At 34.6% G+C, this 23859-nt stretch overlaps 1 protein-coding gene across 7 annotated transcripts in view; it reads right to left on the reverse strand.

Annotated features, from left to right (window-relative positions):
- Window positions 1-21989, reverse strand: part of CEP162 (centrosomal protein 162) — a 79921-nt gene extending 57932 nt beyond the window's left edge. For 2 of the 7 annotated variants that reach the window (XM_016158105.2, XM_016158106.2), the window contains exons 1-9: window positions 21699-21988; window positions 20541-20653; window positions 17096-17207; window positions 14070-14216; window positions 13563-13746; window positions 11522-11589; window positions 9183-9301; window positions 7637-7667; window positions 2689-2805 (exon numbers count right to left, since the gene is read on the reverse strand). In XM_016158105.2, the coding sequence (XP_016013591.2) occupies window positions 2689-2805; window positions 7637-7667; window positions 9183-9301; window positions 11522-11589; window positions 13563-13746; window positions 14070-14216; window positions 17096-17207; window positions 20541-20594 (832 nt within the window). In that variant the 5' untranslated portion in view covers window positions 20595-20653; window positions 21699-21988. The other 5 variants (XM_016158102.2, XM_016158103.2, XM_016158104.2 and 2 more) reach the window with 5 other exon arrangements.
- Window positions 21990-23859: the final 1870 nt, after the last annotated feature.

A 23859-nucleotide genomic window follows, 5' to 3' on the forward strand; every position in this document is an offset into this window, starting at 1 on the left:
AACAGCCTAAAAGCTAGAGGTGAGAAATGGAGGATAGAAGGTATTAGGGGCTGCTCAGAAAACAAAGCAGAGGAAAGATACTTTTCTCCTAACTTGAGTAATTAACCCAAGTGATTTTAAAATAATTCCAGAGTCATATAAGTTAACTTTTTTCATGCATTTTATGAAGAGAAAAGTAAAGGCCTGCCTTCTCGGCCTTTTACATTAAAAGAGGGTACTCTATGTAGTTATTTTATATATTAACACAAGTCAAAAGCTCCCTATGTTTTCCCACTGAAGAAAGATGAGACATGTCAAATCTTATTTTGCAGAAGCAAGGGTCTGGTTGTGGAGCAATAGTGTCACCTTGTGACTGCTCCAGTCATATAGCCACAGCACAAAGTGGTACTTGCTCATGAGACAAATGAAAACAAGTAAAAGGCTATATGAGACTTGGTGTTAGGAAAACTTCCTTTTTATAGTTACTAAACTTTTTAATACAAAAGCACAGATTTCATAAATAATATTTTAAAAAGATGATCTTTGACAATGTAGCACCTAAACTAAGCCTTCTTAATCCAAGTAGAAACATGCTAAAAAAAAAAAAAAAAAAAAAGATAACCAAAAAAACAAAGTTAAAGAAACAAAAAAACCCACTCATCTTTTCGGTTCTTAAAGCAAGTTCAGATGCTAATTTGAAGATTTTCAAGTGAATTTCTGAAGTATTAGGTAATGCAATACCCTACAGCCAATCAGATTTATACTGTATGTTTTCAGGTTATTATAACTTGTATGATTAACAGGTGATAGATATAAATTCTAATAATAACTAGAGTTGCTACTGTTTATTAAATCTTAACAATGTATGATGCACTTGTAGCTGACCATCCAAAATCTTCATTTTAAAGAAGGAAAAACGGGCTTAGAAGCATTAATTGTCCAGTGTTATCCAGCTGATAACTGGCAAATCTGGGGATATGAAACAAAGTCTACATGACAGTAAGTTCATTCTCTACTATCTTCCAGAACATTTAAGAAATAACACCAAAAAACCATAGCTTTATATAATTGCTTAGAACGCTTTAAAATATTTTTACTTTTAGAAATACAGTTTTTATTTCAAGTTTTTCTTATAACTTACAACAGTGGTTTTCATACTGTGTTTCACAAAATCATCATGTTTCAGAGAATATTATGGGTTTCACAGGTGCTTGTTTGGAATTTTTATAAATAGTGCTTTAAACCATGAAACTGTAATAGAAGTTGATCTACACACTCAAGTGTGCCATTGATGTAATTTGAAGACCATCAGAGTGATATCTTTGTCTCTTGCTGTTTTCATACATATCTTAAAGTTTCTCTGGCCATATTGTACATATATTAACTTTCTATACTGAATCACTGATTAGAAAAACTGCGGCTCCGCACTGGTCTTTTAAAAGAATTCATGTCTGCTTATTGAAAACTGTGAAAATGGACTATCATAGCACATAAGTAACATGTAATTAAATAAATAGCAGTAAGCCTGAGGAACATGTGCTCAGCAAATGGTTTCGTCATAGCAGAATACTCGGGTAATAATAAATGAGTAACACATCTTGATGGAAAAATTCTGTTGTACTTTTTTGACTTTTCTATTTATATTTTAAAAAGGAAATGGGTGAAACAAATCAAGATAGTGTTGACTCTTAGAATGGCAGTGACTATAAAAAGGAGATCTTCGTGGACTTTTTGTGGTTTGGGGTGTGTTTTTTTTTATCTGATTCCTGGTTACATGGATGTGTTCAGTATTTGAAAATTCATCAAGTTGCGCTATTATGATACATGAAATAGATTTTCTATAGGTTATCATATTTCAATAAAAAGTAAAAAAAATAATAATAAAATTCAATCGATTGTTTGGACTTGCTTAGTGATTGATCAATTCTATGGCTTTTTCCCCACCAGTGTTTGGATTGATTTAGTTGGCTAAACAGTTTAACAGAGACTGGCAAAGCAAACTGATTAAAAAGTTCCCATTTGCAACTATTTATGTGGTAAATTAAGAATATTTTCATATTATACAACAAAATATACAAACATATTGGAAGTCTGATGGTGATAGAATATAACAAATATCTGATTTCAAAAGACTTATTGCTCTAACTTTATAAGTAAATGTTATAATGTAAACATTTATATTTATTTTATCTAGAGAGTACTACGTAAGTTTTTATTGGAAATAAGGATTACACTACTTTAAAAAAGTTTGAAAAGGCATTTTCCTAAAGACCTTTACAACCTTTAATAAAGTCTAGATGGCCTAAGCATTTCAAAATTTTGGGATGTGATCCAGGTTTTTCTTGCATAAAGGGAACTATGGAAAAGCACAAGACCAAAGTTCCATCTTTCCTACATCTGGCAAATTTAACTGAATACTCTGGAGGGGTACAAAAATTAGTTAATATTCACCTACGGTGCTGCACTTTGTATCAATAGCCTTCATTCATTTATTATTAAGTATTTATTTAAAAACATACTTTACTTGGTTGACAAGCATTGTCACCATTAGCAAGTTCAGGTTAAGTTGTTAAATACAGGAGAAATGTGAGATTTAAGATTTTATTACCAACATAGTTATTATATATGTTATTATATATCATATATAAATGAAGTCAGTCATAAAATATTAAATATTCAGAGAACAGTGAGTTTTTCAAACATTTTTACCTGTTCCTGTCATTTCATTATCAGTCATTTCTGGCAGGGCCTTTGGCTTAGTTGTTGCTCTATCCTGTTCGTCAAAGCTGACTTCTGCAACAGAGTCTAATGAATCAAGCAGCACCACTGGAACAATGCAAAGATAAAAATATTAGAAATGTAGATAAATTTCCTTTAAGAAAACATTTTAATCATATGCAATCTGCATAAAAACAAAGATAAATGTTTACATATAGAGTATATAATCTATGTAAGTAGCATGATTTTCTTCTTAGGTACAAGAGAATAGGAGTACATCAGCATACATACCTATGCTTATATACAGGTCTAATATACATTTATATTTGAAAGGCAAAGGGCCTGAGAAAAATAACAAAAGAAATATTCATTTTCTTCCAAATTTACTGAGGCATAGCTGACAATTAAGAATTACATATATTTAAAGTATACAGCTTGATAATTTGATATATAAAATATTCATCATAATCCAGCAAGTTAATATCCATCACCTTGTAGCTATCTTTTTTGTGTGTGGTGAGAACACTTAAAATCTTCCCTCTTAGTAACTTTGAAGTACACATTATTAACTACAGTTACACTGTTGCACACTACGTCTGCAGAAGTTATTTATCCCGCATTAACTAAAATTTTGTACCCTTAGCCAACATCGTCCCCTATCCTAGTCCCCTGCCTCTGGTAATGATCACTCTTCTGTTTGAGTTTGACATTTTTAGATTCCACATACAAGCAAGATCATGCAGAATTTGTCTTTCTGCATCTGCCTTACTTCACTTAGCATAATGTCCTCCATGTCCATCGATGCTGTTGCAAATGGCAGATTTTCCTTTTTTAAAAAAAGCCTGAGTAATATACATACAAATATGTGTGTGTGTGTGTGTGTGTATGTATATACATATATGTATGACCCCACATATACACTACTTTTTCTTTATCCATTCATCTGTCAATGAACATTTGGTTGTATCCATGACTTGGCTACTGTGAATAATGCTGAAATGAACATGCGTGTATAGATGTTTCTTTGAAATAGATATCAAAAATTGCTGGCTAATAAGGTGTTCTAATTTTAATTTTTTCAGTAACCTCCATACTGTTTTCCACAGTGGCTAGTTTATGTACCCACCAACAGTCCACAAAAGTTCCTTTTTTCGCATCCTTGCCAGCATTTTTCTTTTGTCTATTTAATAGTCATCTTAACAGGTGTGAGGTGATAGCTCATTGTGGTTTTAAATTGTAGTTCTCCCATGATTACTGAAGCTGAGCACTTTTTCATATCTCTCTTGGCCACTTATATATCTTTGGAAAAATGTCTATTCAAGTCCTTTCCACTTTTTTTAAGTGGGTTATTCAGATTTTTCCTATTGAGTTGTATGAGTTCCTTTCTAATTTTAGATACTGACTCCTTATCAGATATACGGTTTGCAAATATTTTCTCCCATTCCATAGGTTGCCCTTTTGTTTTGCTGGTGGTTTCCTTTGTTGTGCAGAAGTTTTTAGTTTGCTAATAACAACAATAAAAGTTAGTCCCACTTTGTTTTTTCCTTGTTGCCTTTGATTTTGCTGTCAAATCCAAAAAATCGATGCCAAATCCAACATCAAGGGGATGACCCTCTTTATTTTCTCCTAGCAGTTTTACAATTTCGGGTCTTAAGTCTTTAATTCATGTTAAACACCATTTATTGAAGAGACTATTGTTTCTTGAGTATTCTTGGTGACTTTGTCAAAAATTGACCAAGTTTGCATATACTTCTGAGCTCTCTATCCCTGTTTCATTTTGATCTATATGTCTGTTTTTAACACCAATACCATACTGTTTCAATTACTACAGTTTTGTAAAACAGTTTAAAATAAGGAAGTGTGATGCCTCCAGCATTGTTCTTTTTTCACTGGATTGCATTGGCTCTTTGGGATCTTTTGTGTTTTCACAAGAATTTTAGGATTTTTTTTTCTATCTATGAAAGATTCCATTAAAATTTTGATAGATATTACACTGGATCTATAGTTCGCTTTGGGTAGTATGGTCATTAAAATAGTATTAACTCTTTTAATCCATGAACGTGCAATCTTTCCATTTATTTGTGTCTTCTTCAATTTCTTTCATCGATGTTCTATAGTTTTCAGTGTACGTATCTTTTACTTCCTTTGTTAAATTTATGTCTAAGTATTTTCTTCTTTTGGATTTTTAAAAAATTTTAAATTATTTTCAAGTATATAGTACAATGGTTAGACATCTATATAGTTCATAAAATGACCCCCAAATTGCTCCCTCCCTTCCTTGCACCTTCACCTAGCCATTATATTAATGCTAACTGCATTCCCTATGCTGTGCTCCCTATCCCCGTGGCCAACTATCAACTACTAATTTGTACTTCTTTAACCCTTCATCTCATTCTCCCAGCCCCCCACCCCCATCCCCTCTGTCCATCACCAAATTGTCCACTATATTTGTATGTTTTAGTTCTTTTTGTTCCTTAGATTCCACATATAAGTGAAATCATATGGTATTTATCTTTCTCTGACTTATTTCACTCAGCATAATAACCTCTAGGTTCATCCATGTTGTTGCAAAGGTAGGATTTCATTTTTTAATGGCTGAGTAACATTCCATTGTATATATGAACCATAATTTCTTTGTTCAATCGTCTGTTGATGGGCATTTAGGTTGCTTCTAAATCTTGGCTATCGTAAATTGCGCTGCCATGAATACTGGGGTGCATAGATCTTTACAAATTATTGTTTTGGTTTTCTTTGGATAAATACCTAGAAGTGCAATTGCTGGGTCATAAGGTACATCCATTTTTAGTCTTCTGAGAAACCTCCATACTGTTTTCCATAGCGGCCGTACCAATTTGCAATCCCACCAACAATGTACAAGGGTTCCTTTTTCTCTACATCCTCACTAACATTTGTTGTTTTTTGATTTATTGATAGTCATTCTGACAGCTGTGAGGTTTTATCTCATTGTGGTTTTAATTTGCATTTATCAGATGCTTAGCCTCCTTAAGCATCTTTACATATGTCTATTAACCATCTGTATTTCCTCTTTGGAGATATATCAGTTCAGGTTGTCTCCCCATTTTTAATTGGATTGCTTGTTTTTTGGTTGTTGAGTTGTCTAAGTTCTTTATCTATTTTGGATATTAACCCTTTATCAGATGTATCATTAGCAAATATCTTCTCCCAGTCGGTTATCTTTTGTTTTGTTGATGGTTCCCTTTGCTGTATGAAAACTTTTTAGTTTGACATAGTCTCATTTGTTTTCTTTTGTTTTTTTTTTTTTTTTTGCCCAAGGAGATATATCTGAAAAGAAATTCCTGTTAGTAATATCAGAGAGTTTACTGCCTATGTTTTCTTCTAGAAGTTTTATGATTTCAGGCCTTACATTTAAGTCTTTAATACATTTTGAGTCTATTCTTGTATACGGGGTAAAAAGATGGTCCAGTTTTTTTTGTTGTTCTTTTTGTTTTGTTTTTTGGGGTTTTTTTGCATGTATCTGTCCAATTTTCCCAACACCCTTTATTGAAGAGACTGTCTTTACCTCATGGTATGTTCTTACCTCTTTTGTCATACATTGAGCGTATAGGTGTGGATTTATTTCTGGGCTCTCTATTCTGTTCTATTGATCAATGTCTGTTTTTATGCCAGTACTATTGTATTTTGATTACTGTAGCCTTGCAGTATAGTTTGATATTGGGTAGTGTGATACTTCCAACTTTGTTCTTTTTTCTCAAGATAGCCTTGGCTATTCGGGGTTTTTTTATGGCTCCATATAAATTTTAGGATTATTTGTCCTCCCTCTCTGAAAAGTGCCATTGGTATTTTGATAGAGATTGCATTAAATCTATAGATTGCTTTGGGTAATATGGCCATTTTAACGATGTTGATTCTTCCTACCCATGAACATGGTATATGCTTCCATTTATTTGTATCTTCTTCAGTTTCTTTTTTAAATGACTTATAACTTTCTGAGGTATTTACCTTCTTGGTTAATTTGATTCCCAGAAAGTTTATAGTTTCAACACAACTGTAAATGGGACTGTTTTCATAATTTCTCTTTCTGAAAGTTTCTCATCAGTGTATAAAAACGCCACTGACTTCTGAATATTTATTTTGTAACCTGCTACTTTACTGAATTCATTGATCAGTTCTAACAGTTTTTTGGTGGAATCTTTAGGGTTCTCTCTATATAGTACCATGTCATTGGCAAATAATGAGAGTTTTACTTCTTCCTTTCCAATTCAGAAGCCTTTTATTTCTCTTTCTTGTCTTATTGCTGTGGCTAAGACTTCCAAAAACAATGTTGAAGAGGAGTGGTGAAAGTGGACATTCTAGTCTTGTTCTTGATCTAAGGAAAATGCTTTTAGCCTTTCCCCACTGAGTATGATGTTAGCTGTAGGTTTGTCATATATGGCCTTTATTATGTTGAGGTATGTTCCCTCTATTCCCACTTTGCTGAGAGTTTTTATCATAAATGGATGCTAGATTTTGTCGAATGCTTTTTCTGCATCTATTGATCTGTTCATATGGCTTTTATCTTTCGATTTGTTATTTTGGATTTTATCTTAAATGGGATTGTTTTCTTTTTATGAGATAGCTTTGGTTTTGGCATCAGGGTGACCCTGGCCTCACAGAATGAATTTGGAAGTATTCTCCCTTGTTCTACATTTTGACAGAGTTTAAAAAAGAGTTTAAGAAAAATTCTTCTTCGAACATTTGTTAGAATTCACCCATGAAGCCATCCACTCATAGGCTTTTAAAAAACAAATGTTCTTAAACAAAACAAAGATAGGCATAAGGGACATGTTACTAAGACAAACTGTGAACTTTAATTCATTAGATATATTAGAAAACAAAGACATTGATTTATTCAAAATTATTTACATGCAATTCTGAACCATTTTGCCAACTAAAATATATGAATATAAACAATATTTACCATTAGCCAGCATGCCAGTTTTCTCTTCTTCCTAAAAGAAAATGATGATATCATCTGAAATCAAAGTTATGTAAAATCACTACAATGGAAATAGTAACAAAATATGAAATCCAGTAAAGATCCAGAAATGTTCATTCACTGATAATTCTATGAGACTAGACACGGTAGCAGTGAGGGAACTTCTAAAGGTCTTTTCAGAACCTTGGCAATTATCAACAACTAATTTAGGCCTTTATAAGCCTTGTTAAAATATCTAGATGCCACCTACTCATCTACTTTACTCAAAAAGTCATTGTTTTTTGAACTCCAGGATAACATGTATACTTCACATACGAGTCCTGCTATTATAACATCACCGGTCATTTTTCCCTTATTGTTAAAAATTAATGATCAAATATAACTTGCACTCATTGTTTCATCTACATTTTGAGAGACAAAATTTTCAAAAAGGTGGCCACCAAATGGTAACAAAATTAAAATCCATCAATATTTTAGGTTCCTTTAGAATAAGTTTTCTAATCAGTGTTACCTATATTCTCCACTTGGATAGGCAGGATGTAAGATTATCCTGTTATAATAGAGCTTTATTTACTTCCCATTTTGATCCTTATCCAGATCTCTCTCCGAGGTTTCCACATTTTTATGCAAGCTATTTTTTCTTTATAAACCTCATGTTTTCCTTTATATTGTGCCTTCTACTTATGTATTTACTTTTCATAAAATACTGTAATTTTTCATAAAATATTGTAAGGTTAAATTTCTAAGGATACTTATCTCTTAATCTTTGTATAATTCTAAGGTCATCTTGTTTTTCTATCCAAATTGTGGGAAACGGATACCCAAAGATAACCTAGATACATAAGCTAGATAAGAATAAAATAATTTTCTTAAGAGTATTTAACACCCAAAAGCGTTCCTTACTTCTTTTTAGAGTTTATGGTTTCACACATACTCAAAACATTTAGTCCTAAAAGAGACAGTGTCCAGATCAAAACCAATATAACAGTAATGTTCTACTGGTTACTATTAGATAACTCAAGGATAAGTTCCATCAGGCAAGCAATAGGTTATAGTACCCTTAACTAGTTTTGGTTAAAATGGAGAAATGAGATAGAGTATAGCAATGATAAATTTGTGGAGAATAATTTATGATCACAGCTAGCTAGGTAAATCTGGCAGTAATGTTACTACTAGCATATATACCATGGAGGAGTATTTATTGCATTCACAAGGATAAGACCTACCAGGTAAAGTGTAATTTAATATACCTGCTTAAAATTAGATTTGAGATTTTAACTTTCAACTTCTAAAGCTTAATTTAAAATTGTCCAAAGAAATCCTTTAGAAAATCATTAATTGCCATGATATTTCATTAAGATTTATACTAAACTGACATCCTGAGTTAGGAAAATGTCTGAGTATTAAGAGACATAAAACTACACAATAATGATCGAGACTATAAAGAACTCCATATTTCATGTTCTTCAAATTGCAACAGCTAAAGTGATGAAAAATTTCAAAATGTCAAATATATCACTGATTATACCTGTTTGGGTGCATTTATTTTTCCTGCTTTGGGATTTTCTTTGGAATTCATCTCTTTATCTTTAGAGGTCATAGGTACATCAGTATCTTCATCATCTTCAAAATCATCACTGTAATTTTCTGAAGAAAATGATTTTTAAAAATATGATCATATTGTCAAAAAAGTCAAATTCCAGAAAGATTAATTTCCAAAGACAGAATTCTATATAATAATAATTTACTGAAATGTTATTCATAAAGGTACCTTTAGAGAACATTTTTTTTTTTTTGCAAAGCTTTAGTAATAATTCAGTTCATAAGACTGTCTTAGGTATATTTCTTTTTTTGTACTTTAGTTATGAGTTTCATATGTTTAATCTTTTATATTAACTGACCAAAAATGTCTAGAGCTGCCCAAAAAATTTTACATCAACTTGAAAACAAACTTTAATATTTCTTTTTTAAAGACAAAAATCTCAAATTGCTTACTTATCAAAGGGAGCATTTTTGTGGAATCTTGACACTCTTCAAAGATTGGACTTTGCTCATTTTTAAGCTGATTTTTTGGGTCTCTGGAGGTATCTCTCTGATAAGCCTTAAAAAGTTCTCATGAGAGGTCTATCTCTGACACCTACCTTAGGAAACACTGGCCCTATACAACCTGTTTCCCAATCCTGGGTAATTCTCAACTAAAGCTCCAAATTACAACTCAATGACTTTGCAGCAGAGGGAAAGATATGTCCATATTAACAGGATGCCATCAGACTACTTATGGGAAAGACAGGGCAGAGACTATTTGGCCAGAATGTATTCATCCATTTTTAACTTGTTTGTTGCCCCACGAAAGATCAACTGAGATCTGTAAACTGTAGAGAGGAATGATCTTTTCAGGGTAGAATCAAACATTCTAGAAAGAAACACAGTCTTATTTGTATTTCAAAAATTAGATCACGTTCAGAAATAGGATGGCCTCATGGGACAAAGTCTACATGATGTATTGGAGTCTGCTTTTGGAAAGGCTGTCCTTTAGTCTTCTCTTAGAATAGAGGGGACAAATTGAATGTAATTATTAGTAGAGTTTGGGAATAAACTTGAGAGGGCTTGGAAGTTAAATAGAGGTGCTTACAGTGAGATCTGCCTACAGAAACATTTCCAGTTTAGTTCATAAGGAATACAAAGTTGGAAAGGCATGGGCATTGTAACCTAGATAGATAAGCTAGTTACTTAGTTAACTTTGTTAATATCTATATTCAGAGGCTGATAATCTCACCTTTGTTACTCCTCCATAGGAAAAAGAACACTGAAATTTTCTAAATATCAGTAGATGCAAATTCACAAAACAGTTACTGAGAAATTACTTTGTATTAGACATCATTCTAGGACCAATATAAAAATTATTACGATTCTAATATTCTAGGTGGAAATCACAGAAATTTAAGTAACCTAAGAGACTGGACTTGCTTAAGATAAGAAACAAGGAGAAAGGAGATATGGGAGGGTCTGACAATGAACTTAGACTGCCACTTGGGATCTGGGAACTACCTGAAATCAATGGAAAGAGATGTAGTACTTTTGACTGCAAATAGGTAGTATAAGAAACAGTGGAGGTAGTATAGCACAGTGTTTAAGATCATGATCAGGAGCCAGAAAGCTTGGATTCATTACCTGGTTCTACTACTTTCAGCTGTAGAACTGTCAGCAGTGGTATAATGTTATTTAAAAGTAGACTCCAATAAGATAAAGATGCATATTGTGAATCACAGGCAACAAAGAAAAAAACACAGCAAAGCGTATAATAAATCAGAAGGAATAAATGAAATGCTATAAGTACTCAATCCAAAAGAGTGCAGGAGAAACGCATAATAACAAAATGGAAAGGTAAAAACAAATGGCAAACCGGTAAATAACCATTACAAAAATTATATTTTTGTAAAGGGTAGAGACACTTCAAAGTCAGAGATTGTCAGATGGATAAAAAAGCAGAACTCAGCTATATGCTATCTATAAGAAAACCATTTTAAATGTGAAAAGACACACGATAAATCAAAAAATGGAAGAAGATATACCTCCCCAAATAATGCTTTGGAGATATTCATCTTGGCTCCACAGATTTCCCTGGTCCTACAATAAATCTTTTTTTCTATCTCCGTGACTTGTCCACTGCCCACTCTCAAAAAATAATGCAGCAGTGTACTTTTAACAATTTGGTAGCTCAGACTGTAACAGGCAATTCACTCTATCCATTCACAGCTCTTTACAAGACAATATAATTTTCATTTCAATTATTTTTCTATTCTCAATCTTTATTAAAAGCTATATTATCTTTTCAAATATTATTAATTTTAAAACTAATGCAATTACCTGCCAATTCTTCATGTTTCGATTCATTCTCATGTTTATCTTCAGTTAGTTCTACATTAGCTTGATTACTGAAAAAATATTTACTTAATTTAGTATTACATGTTAATAATACATTTTCATGAAATCCTATATCTTTTAAAATCTCTATTATTATATACTTCTCAAGTACTCTTGTTCTATTGGAAGTGAAAAATGTGGAGTCTGTAAAGAAAAAAGGTTTCTTAAAGCTTAATTACAGCTGCAAAATACAAAGGAACAAAATGCCATATTTTTATAATTTATACACATACACAATTCTACACATAAATATGTGCGTTTAATGTCTCAGGATCCAGATATCCTTTCTACCCTAAAGATTAGAAATTGACCATAAGCTATGAGAACCAGTGAAGACTACATGGAGGCCAGAAAAAAAAATGCCAGAATCAGCATTTACATGCTAATAAGCATTTTAATCCTGAAATAGGAGTTGAAAAGGAGCTTTAAATCAAGAAAAACTCAGCAAGGGGATAAAGAACCTTGAGCAAGTTATATTTATAGCAAATTATGTTTATTAGTTCAGATACTGCTTTCTTTCAAACCCAGGAATCAGCTCTTTCTTTTTCAGTCTGCCAACCCTGTCTTTAGTGAGACTGTTAGCATATCAAAACATATATTTAAACCATAAAAATAACAGCAGCAGCAAAAATATTGCATAGTCAATACTATGTTGTACTTTAGTCTATTTTGGAGCAGAAACAGTAGATAAGAATATTGTTAAGAAATCATAAAAAAGTTAAATATTGCAAAGGGGAAAAAACTTATGACCAACAAACCTGTACATACTTTATCTGTTGTCACTGGTAGGAGAAGCAATCACCATAGTCCCCGAGTGTCCCTGCATAGGGATGCCAAGAAATGTAAGGCATGAACCCCTCTTTCTTGGGCCTTTTCTCAGGCTTCTATTTGTAGTGAGTAACCCTGAGTGATGAAGCAATGTTTCTGGCCAAAGAGCTGGCTTGTTTCTGCTTTACTATACAAGCAATAGATTCCCCAGGTCCAATGATCCTCTCTTGTACAGCAACCCACCAAATGCACAAACAGCCATCATAGACCTCCATGGGCCTTCTGGGGCATGGGTAACTGAAGCAAATGAACCTCATACCCGAGTACTGCTTCTGTTGTGAGAAATAAAGTCCTCTGATTCTGACCCAGAAATTTTGTGTCTACTGTCAGCATCCATAAAACTGGAAATCTAACTTGTTAACTTCCGAATAGGGTAAACATCTCAGACTCTACACAGTTTATGGCAGTCACTGCTTTGTCCACCACCTATCAGAAACTAAACATCTTGAGAAGACAAGACATTGTAATAGCCAGAAGTTATGATTCTCCTGACCCTTAATATAATTATAGTCTGGTGTTCTTAAAATCTTAAAATTATAATCTTTCATTTATAACTTAAAAATTAAATGAAAATGAAGCTGAAGAAATTAAACATATCAGGTTTCACAAAAGTCTTGAGAATGTTAAAGGTCCACCATGCTTACAGGGGACCAGCTCAGTTAACCAGTAAGATTTCCAGGATAAATGGGGTTTTCTGATAGTCATTAGGGTCAAATATATACAAAGGCAGGACACAGATGAAACTGTCTTTGGTCCCTGGTTCCCCGTTCCCTTTCTGTTCCTTTCCCCCCTGAGTTTCTAACAGCTACCTGGACTCTCTTATTTACCTTGTCTGTGGAATATTACTTGATAAATTATTTTCCTACTAAGGTCTTTTTGGCAATGTGCTATTTGTCTCAACAGTATCACGGGCATGAAATTTCAGATTTCTGGAGTCAGAGAGGGCTCTCAATTACAATATATTCCATTCATATAAAAGAAAAACTCTGACCAACATAATAAACAGAGAACAGAGGAATAGAGTTAAAAATAAGATTTTACTTTTGTCTGCTATAACATTTACCCATTTAAATCCACGTATACATCAGCTTTCTAAAAATAGAGAAAAACAAAATCATTTAATGATTAGTTTAAAATATTATAATATTTACATTACCTATGTAAAGCTTTGAAATGTATGGAGTCATTAGAATCCAATTCCTTATTTAATCTTGAATAATCAATGGAAGATGTTAAACCTTTCTCAAGTCTGGCAAAAAATTGCTCTTTTTCCTCTTGTTCTTCAAATGTATCCAATCCCAAACCAAGAACACTATGGTTGAGCTCAGAAACTACTATCTCTAAATGAAAGCACAAATACGTTTTATTAACATATAGAAGTTTGGTAAAATTTTAATGACTAATTTACTGACATTATATAGTAAAATTTAAAAAAAATTAAAACATAACTTTAATCTTTCACCCATCAACATATTTATATTCATAATCAATATGCAAGGTTACAAGGTTTCTCTAGAAGTATAATTCTAAACCTTCTAGGAAGATAGTAAATCTATGTGCTTCATAAAGTAAGCTCTAAGATAGTTGTGAGTTAATTTGTGTAAAAATTCTGATTATAAGCATAGTAATTTATCTGTCAACTTATACATCTCACATTTCTTACCATTTGTTTCTAAGCTGTCAATACTTATAATAGAGGTTCCACTGCTCTTGAGAAACTGAATCCTTTCAGCAGATTCCTCTTCTATTTCCAAAATAGGCTGGGAAGTCCTCTTTGTTTTCAAATAGCTTACATTTGTTCCAAGCAGTCCTAGGGATGGGATTTAATACATTTGGCTATTTGTGCTCAGAAAATTATTTTGACCACTATGCCAACACAGTAATACTATTATATTAATTTTGTGGACGGTTGCTACAAAATTAATCTAGTCCATTAAATAAAAATCCATCAGACCTAAAATTCACAAAATAAAAAGTATACTTCTATTTGTTTACAGTATATTTAATTACTTAGAATATTTCAAAATTTTACATAATGAGGGCAATAAGAGACAAGATTTTTAAAAATTATTTTGAAGCACAAGTACTTAATTCAGTGTAACAGGCCACAGTTTAAAGAATGTCTTCTGCCGTATGTGAAGAAAGAGCAGGAAATAACTACCTACTATAAAAGGGAGACAATTCCAGGGAGTGGGAAGAAGAGGTCCACACTGAGAGGGACAGGCCACATCTGAGGATGCAAAAATGTCAGGGAAGGTAGGTTCAGAGAGTGAGACAAGTCTAAGCCCAGAGCAGGAATCCATGGTTGGACCATGTTCATCCTCACAGGCCAGGGGTATGGTTTGCTCTTTATTTCAAAAACACTGAAAAAGTTATTTGATATCAAAATACCTTTATCCTAGTAGTACATATTTGTTGTAAAAAAAAAAAAAAAAAAAAAAGACTAATATAAGAAGAGAGTAAAAAGTTATACAATATAAACATTAAGATTAGTAAAATATCAAATTTGCTTAGAAGGAAGCCTTATTAAGAAGTCACAAATTCTGACTTCAATTTCCTAATTAGCATCCTCTTAGAAAGGGTTCAGAATCTACTTTATGGCTTTTTGTGAATAATGGTTTTATAGATTGGATAACTTTCACAGCAGCAGAAAATCAAGAGATATATCTACAACATTTCAAAGGAAAAAGTGCATGCCAAGGTTGGGTGCTGTGGGCTGTCTGTCCAGAGTCTGATCTGGTTCCAAAGCTGGACTCGGGGATGTGACCCCAACTAACCGAGCTCAGAAGAGACTACTGTAACTGAAACCAAGATCCAGTTTTGTTAATTATTGTGAAGAATATAACTAGCGGGAGGATTAGATAGTTTCATAGTTTCACCCTCAGGCAGAACATTTTATCTTTATAGGAACTGAAAGAAAAAGCAAATTATAAGGCTGGAGTTGCTCATGTTGATGTTTAATGGTGTCTGTCTAAGACTGGTAATGTGTTCCTCTCAAGAGGGTGTTCACTTCTCCCTCAGAAGCTTCTATACTCTTGGTAACAGGAATCATATCTTTTCTTTGTATAGTAGTGCCCAGTACTCAGAACACAACATAAACTCAATAAAAGTTTATGACTAAACCAGCAGCCAGGTTATGCCCTTGGAAAAAGAAACCCTCTCCCTTATGTTTAAAGGGGCATCGTCAAAGTTTGTTTCCTAAGTATCCAGTATCCTACTTTGCATCCTTTACTAATCAAATCCACTTCTGACTGAAAATTATTTTTAAAAAAATTATTAATACTTTTAGCCAGGTTACATTCAAGTGCTGGTCTAGGACCTATTCTTTCTCTTTGCACATTCTGTCTTTACTTTCTAGAACAGAGGCTTTAATGCTAATTAAACTTAAAATCTTTGTCGACAATTCCAATATTATTTCATCATTTAATAAAAAAGAATTCTGCACATGCAAACTTTAGCATTATTGCATGGTTAGGTGATTTATGAAAAAATACACAGAATTTTTCAATAAGGCAATCCCTTATTGTACACTATTAAGAAGAACAGAGAAGTGATTACCAAATTCACTCTAACATTCACTTGTTGAACACATTTATTATATACTATTGAGGATCAGAGGATATAAAAAAAAGGAAGTGTTTCCTGCCCTCACACAGCTCCCAATCTCGGGAGTAGCCCTATGGCTTATGAATATCAACATGATGTATAAGTGCTATTGTGGTGTTCTGCCACGAAAACAAAGGAAAAAATAATTGTGTTAACAAGGGAGCTAAAAGAGTTCGGGTAGAACTGCAAAAAAGAAGAAATGCCAAGCTTTATGGAACAAGAAGGATGAGAGGAAAGGCATTCCAGTGGTAAGAAAGCATGAAGTAATACACAGAGGCATGGAGCCAATGGTGCTGCCAGAAGATAAGAAATAACTGAGTGTCGCTGGGGCATATGAGGCTAGAAAGGAGGATTCTAGTCAGATTATATAGAGCCTTAACTGTCACATTAAGGAATTTGAGCTCAATTTTATAGGAAAAATCAAAAGCCATGGGTAAATTCTTCCCCTATGGAAGACACAGAAATCTCTTCAGTTTATAAAGTGGTGCTTAATGATCCACAAACAGTGTGAACATAGAAGTAGTCTGGGGTTCCTTACAGATACAGCAGTACCATGTATAGTATGCTGAAAACACTCCAGAGAGTATTGTCCATTTGTAATGAAGTGATACGGAATAGTTCTGAGAAAGGTATACACATGTGCCAGACAGATCAATGAGTTCTCTATCGAGAATGCAGTAAATTATTTTTTTACTACTGTTATTGTCACACTGATACCAAAATCTATAGATGTGTTAAAATCTTCTTCATGCAATGACATTGCTATATTGTCAGACTATTTTATTAAATCACCTTAAGTCAATTTACCATTAAACATGATTATACAAATATATCTATATTATTCATCACCTTAATTTGATTAAAAAATTATCCCGATGTAAAATAACCTAATGCAGAAAGTCTCAATTATATACTCTATAATAAAGTGAAATAATAGGAAAGTCAATTTAAACCTCAAAAATTCACATTACTAGTATTATTTTCATTATGTATCTATAGTACAGTAACAAAATACAGAATTAAAAGTCTTTGACTGACCCCTTGTGGTCAAACGATTTGAAATGAAAAATAAGCAATATTTACCACCATCTTCAAAATCATCTTCAGTTATCCACCATGGCAGTGTATCTTTCTTTTTCACTTCTTTTTTAGGTCTAGGCGTTTTGTTTGAATTTTCAAAAGAATCATCTGAAAGCTGAATCAGGTATGACACTGAATTTTAAATTTGAAAATCTCAGATTTTTCACTAAAAATGCTGTTCTTGGTCATCTCATAGTTCAGCTATCGTATATAAACAATATTCTCAGCAACAATGTATAATCTCATATTTGTAAACATATGTGGCCAAAGTAATTTAAAAATCAAGCATATAGCTCTGAACACCGATTTCATACCCAGAATTCAACAAGTACACTAACTAGGGAGAAAAATATCAACAATAACAATAAAGAAACAAAGAAAACTTGATCAAGCAACTTAGGACAGAATTCAAACTGAGGTCTCTAAAATCTGTCCACTTTCTACTACATTGTGTAGTCCCCCACCTAGGACACTGCTACCAGAGTGACCTTTTAAACTTCCGACATGATATCACACATTTCTACCTACCAATCAAACAACTCTACCTCAATGACTTGTAAGAATGTCAATTCAAAATGTTCAAAAAGAACTCATTGCCTTCCCTGACAACTAGGCAGTAAGAGAAGAAAAAAAAAAACATTCTTTATCTCATCTGAATTTTAGTTGCGTCAGATTCCATTCAGGCTCTAAACTTCACTATCACCTTGAAATGTTCTTTTTCTTTCTTTTCCCTACATCCCACTGTTTACCAAATTCTGAGATTCAGTCTGCTACTAAACCCCATGGCCACATAAGAGTATGAAAGAAGGAGTATAGGTTTTGCAGGTCTGACAGGTCTGAGTTCAAATTTCTACTTTGAAATATGCTAGTTCTGTTGGTTAAGGAAAATTACTCCTCTTTTTAGTTTATTCATATGTTAAAAATAGTCATAGTCGCACTAGTCTTGCAGGGTTGTGGCAAGAATCAGAAAGAGAAATGGAGAATGCCTACTCTACTGTCTAATATGTAGTATGCAGTCTCACTTTTGACAATCTTCCACAGTGCTTTCCAGATTACTTTCATTAAAAACCAAACACAACAAAACAAAAACCTGGTCCCCATATAACACTGCTAGCAAGGATATGAATAAATTGAACCCTAATACGTTAATTCACTGCTGGTAAAGGAATGTCAAATGGCATAGCCACTTAGAAAACAGTCTGGTGCTGCACTTGGGGGTGAGGAAAACAGGAATAGGGTCTGGTGGTTAAAGGGTACCAAAAAAACAGGTCTGGTAATTCTTCAAAAGATTAAATAAACAAAGATTAACCATATGACCAGCTTTTCTACTATTAGATAATACACAAGAAGAATGAAAACATACTTCCACACAAAAACTTGTGCACAACTGTTCATAACAGCATGATTCATAATTGCCAAAAAGTGGGAAGAATTCCAATGTCCATCAACTGATAAGTGAGTAAATGAAATGTGGTAAATCCAGACAATGGAATACTATTCAGCTATAAAAAAGAATGGCATACTGGCAAATGCTACAACACGAACGAATCTTTAAAAGATTTATGTTAAACTGAAGAAACCAGTCACAAAAAAACAAATAGTATATAATTCTATTTCTATGAAATGTTCATAATAGGCATATCTTCAGAGACAGAAAGTAGATGAGTGGTGCCTAAGGCTGGGGCAGGGAGTAACTGCAAATGGGTACAAGGTTTCTTTCTGGGGTGATGAAAATGTTCTATAAGTGATTGGGACTCTGGGAATATATTAAAAACCATTGACTTATACACTTTAAATGGATAAACTGTATGGTATGTGGTATCTCAATAAAGTTGTATAAAAAAATCTGGTCCTACTAATCTCATTAAAAATAAAATGTGTAAACTATATCTTTGAACAAACTGTTTGAATAATTTATCAAAATGACAAGAGAAGTTAGCATGACTCTAAAATCATAGTTTTCATTGTTAAAAATGAAATACTGTCTTACCCAAATCTCTAACATAAGAGCTTTTAAGAGTGGAGGTAAAATATGAGAGGAAGGGCTTAGGGAGGGAAGCAGATAGAGAGGAGAAGAGAGGGGTAGAGGGAGTACTGGAGGGGTGGTAAATGAGGGATAGAAGGGAAAAAATTGACCCGTATTGCTTTTTATCTTTTACAATGAAAATACTCCCCATAAGATTTTTAAGTTTAAAAATCTTTGATATAAAAAAATCAGTTTTTCAAATGAGAAATGAGACTCATACCCTGAGTATCTAATACATCCTGGCGATTGGTAGATGTTTTTTAAAATTCTTACGACAATTCTACCAAGTAGGCACATTTTGCTTATTAGATAATGCAAATGAGATTCTTTCTATTACATCATATATCAAACTCCCTTTATGCACAAGAATGTTAGCATAATAGTTTAAAATGTGACTCTCCTGAATTCTCTACCAGGCCTCTCTTTATATAAATACATATGATATGGTTGGTGTAACCCTCTATTATTCATTCATTCAGCAAACTCTTATTAAGCACCTATTAGGTACTGCTAGTATAGCAATGATCAGATAGCCATCACATCACAGACCATACATTCTTATAATGGGAGGCAGAAAACAAACCTATATAAGTAAAACAACAAATGGTGCTAAGTGCTACATAGAAAATTAAATACATGGTATACTGAGAAGTGACTTAGTGGTTACTTTTTTACTGGAGAACCAGAAAAAAAAAAAAAAAATCTGAGTAGTGATGTTTAAGATGGGATCCTCTCCAGCTAGGTGAAGAATAGGGCAACAGCACTATTGACAGAAGGAACAGCTAGTGCAAAGATCCTAATGTGAAATGAGCTTGGCATGTCTCGGGGGGAAAAAGGCCACTGTAGCATAAGTGGATGAGAAGGAAGAGTGGTATAAAATCAGTGAGACAGACATGAGCAAAATCATTCAGGGAAGGAGTTTAGACTTTATCTACAGGTGATGGGAGGCCAACAGAGTATGTTTTACATAGGGGAGGTACAAAGTCTGATTTATGTAACAGATAATGTTGGCTGCAAGAGTGGTGAAGGAATTCTGAGACAGTACTTGGGAACTGTTGCAGTAGCTCAGGTGAGATGTTGGTGTCCTGGACTAGGATGTGGCAATGAAAAGGGAGAGAACTAGAGTTAACATCACTTCTCAGAGTTTTGTTTTTGTTTTTTTTCCTGGTTCTCCAGTAAAAAAGTAACCACCAAGTCACTTCTTAGTATACCATGTATTTAATTTTCTATGAAGCACTTAGCACCATTTGTTGTTTTACTGATATAGGTCTGCTTTCTGCCTCCCATTATATGGTTTGTGATTTTTAAACTATTATGCTGACACTTGGTGATGTACTGATTACATCTTAAAAAAGACAGAAATGAAAGATGAGTTTCTCATGAGACAAATTTATAATATAGCTTTTAAAAACATAAACGTACCTCTTTCATGAACTGTTCAAACTCTTCATCCAGTTCTTTGGAATAGTGAGCCATACTCAATAATTTTCGCTTCCCAAAGTAAACATTCCAAAGTATTTACAACACTGGAAACACTAAATAACAAGAGATAATAAACATCTTTTGAGAAAATCCGTATCACACCATGAAAACAACCTGACATAAACCTCAGACACTGCTCTCACAATTTAGTATATATGCACAATTTTGGGTCAGTAAGCTGGACAAGAGATTCCTAATTCATACATAAAACTGATTTAGAAAAGCAGCTTTCAGTCTGCCTTGTCTTAGGAGCCAGAAATACACATTTTTATTGTTAACATCCAATTATTAAAGGTGGCCTCCACAATATTTCCTAAACCTATACATATTAGTGTTAAAATTTAACATCCTTTAAACCAAGTCGTCTCAAGAAATCTCTTAAAAATATTAAATTCGCAAATCCAAAAGTCCATTTCTTTTGTGCAAAGCTCGAGACAGAGTTTGTGCTGCATTATCATTCAGTTAGTTATTTATCAATCCATATAATTGTTTTCAAAATAGACTGTTTTCAGATACGGGGACAAATGGAATTAAATGGAATTTATTAAGACTCAAAATCTAACTCAAATAAAATTAATAAAGTATACAAATCAATTATAATGAATTGTTTCTTCTGGAGCGAGGGGCGGCCAACAAAAACGATACAACAGAGACTTGCAACACAAAGCTCTCTCCCCCCTAATGAACTCCAGATCTGCCTCAGCTTCTGGACTGTAACTCCACGCACCTAACGCCGCACCTTTTCGCAGAGGCAGGTGAGAGGGGGTGGGTGTGGAGACCCGAGGAACACTTTGCCCAGCGTGCAGAATAACACCTTCTTCCCCTTATTAACATTTCTGATCAGTTCAAGGTGTATGCGGTTAAGGTTCTGGCCCCAAATTCTTGGTCAGCGGCCGATCCCACCAAAAGGGTCCGCGGCTAGGCGGCGTCCCGGCTCCAGGAAGCGCGGGTTCCAGCGTTGGCAGAAAGACAAAGCAGCACTGCAGCAGAGTTCGGGAGGACGAGGGGAGTAACCCGAAATTAAGCTGAGGAACGGGTCTGAAGAGAGTCTTGGACATGGTGAACCGGCTGGGAAGCAAGTGTCCATGCCTTACCTACCTTCGCCTCCGAATTCCGCGCTCTGCCGGAAGGTCTGCCCGGGCCCGGCAGTTGTCAGGGTAACAGTCTTCAGCCGCTGGGCTCCGGAGTCACGTGATTTGGACTGGTCGCACGACTCACGGGCCCTGCAAGACAGCGGTTAGTGTCTTCTTGCCTTAAAAAGCGAAAGTTGAAACATCTGCGGCTCAAGATATTCTGGTGGGTAAAGAGCTGTCGCTGCTGTACCAGTAGAGACTCGGTGGCTTTCTCTGCGCTCCTTGGAAAAGTGGATCCACAGACCGGCCACGGAAACAGGAACACAGGCATGTTGGGTGTTGTAGGCTTAGCCCGTGGCTTCCTGGGAAATGTAGTTTAGCAACAACCCTAGTTCTTGTATTTCCGCGCTTCTTAGAGCCTCTTCCTAACCTTATTCTCCTTTGTCCTTTCAGCTCTCTGCTTTCCCAAACATTTAATGTATTGGATTTCCTCCACGGGCGAAGTCGCGTGTGGGCATTTGAGAGAAACAAACCTGTGATAAATAACTCTGTTGTCACGATAGGGACACTGTTTTACCATCTAGTGGGCAAGAAATTGAAAATACGCATAAGCACTCTATCCCGCTCTACTTCCTCCCCGCCCTCCCCCTTCTATAGCGGCATCTTACAATTACTTTCTTGGATTTTTATTTTATTTTACTTTTGCTATTTCTTCCTCTAAAAAAAGAACACAAGTCGGAGTTTTAGAGGACAGCATTTAGGATAGTGAAAGTAAAATCGACAACAATTGAAAGGATTACTGGTGGCAGACATAAGGACAGCACCATCTCCAGCCTGAATTTCTAATTCAGCATGTGTTTATTGTGATACAAATGTGTGCATGCCAGGAGCTATGCCCTACGATAGAGTTGAATAATAGAGGTTTTTTTAAAGCTACTATTTATTGAGCACTAAGTTGATAGGAGCTTCACATGCATTATTTCACTTAATCCTTGCAGTCTACAAATCACCTCAATTCCGTTTGTATTTTGTTTGGTGTAGGTACAAGATAATGATAGGTTCCAATTCTATAGACCACTAGGCTCCTTTTCCACCCATGGCTACTCGTAAGCTTCTTGCAAATCACATTCCCTTTACATTAATTTACACATATGCATTAGCCTCAGATCTTCTTGTCCTCATCTTTTACTCTAGCCGCAACTGCTTGGACCTCTTCCACTTAGTCTTTGACCAGCTTCACACAGGTGTAACTCGACTATGTGCTTGCAGTGAGCCTGCCCTATAGACCTCCTACTCTCTGATCCTGGGGCTTCACTGATCTTTGAGGGAATCCGTTCAGCACTCAACACTTACAAGCTAGAAATGTGGAGACTTGACCTTTATGGGCTTATCCTTTATCGAATGGAGCTGGAACTGATAAATAAATGATCCCCCTTTTTAATCCTTGGGTGGACAGTATTGGTACACATTTCATGAGACTTTTCAGAATGTCCAATGTGACCCAGAACCAATTGTTCACAGCAGTGGACAGCTTGATAATACATTCTTGTATTGGCTTTTCATCCTTCTCTCCGTCATTCTCCTATTCATCACTTTTGCCACTTGGCAACCCATTCTCAAGTAAACTGTTGTCTTGGAGACCTATGTCTCATGTTCTGACTTCGGGGACACTATGGGGAAAATAGCCAGTATTGGGTTTAGTGCTAGAAAGCCAACCATTAGAATGAGATTTGGGAACTGGAAAACCCACCAGGCAGATAGCAATAAAGATCCCACTATTAATGGGAAATGAAGTGATGGTAACAGGTGTCATGCAGCTACTAAGATTCTCATATGAGGTTGATTGGGTAGAGGTGCTGGTGGAAGATGAAGAGTTGACTCATACACTTACCATTACATGAGATCAACATTTCCTGCAGATGCAGGAGCTTCTGTGGTGAAAATCAGGCCAGGATCAAATTACAAAGATAGCATAGCTACAGAGGAGACTGAAGGCACAGCCTCTTTGGGTGCACTGAGTTAGGGCCCTGGTAGAAAACAGTGTAATCTTGAAATCTGGAATATCAGCACTTGAGTAGATGAGTGGGTATCACTCTCAGATTTCTCCGAACTCTCCACACTGGCAGAGCAGTTTCATTATTCTTGCTAAAAGAGAGCATTCTCCTATTGCCTGGAGATCCTACAGA

Source organism: Rousettus aegyptiacus, unplaced genomic scaffold (genome assembly GCF_014176215.1).
Source record: "Rousettus aegyptiacus isolate mRouAeg1 unplaced genomic scaffold, mRouAeg1.p scaffold_m13_p_1, whole genome shotgun sequence".
NCBI classification, from domain to species: domain Eukaryota; kingdom Metazoa; phylum Chordata; class Mammalia; order Chiroptera; family Pteropodidae; genus Rousettus; species Rousettus aegyptiacus.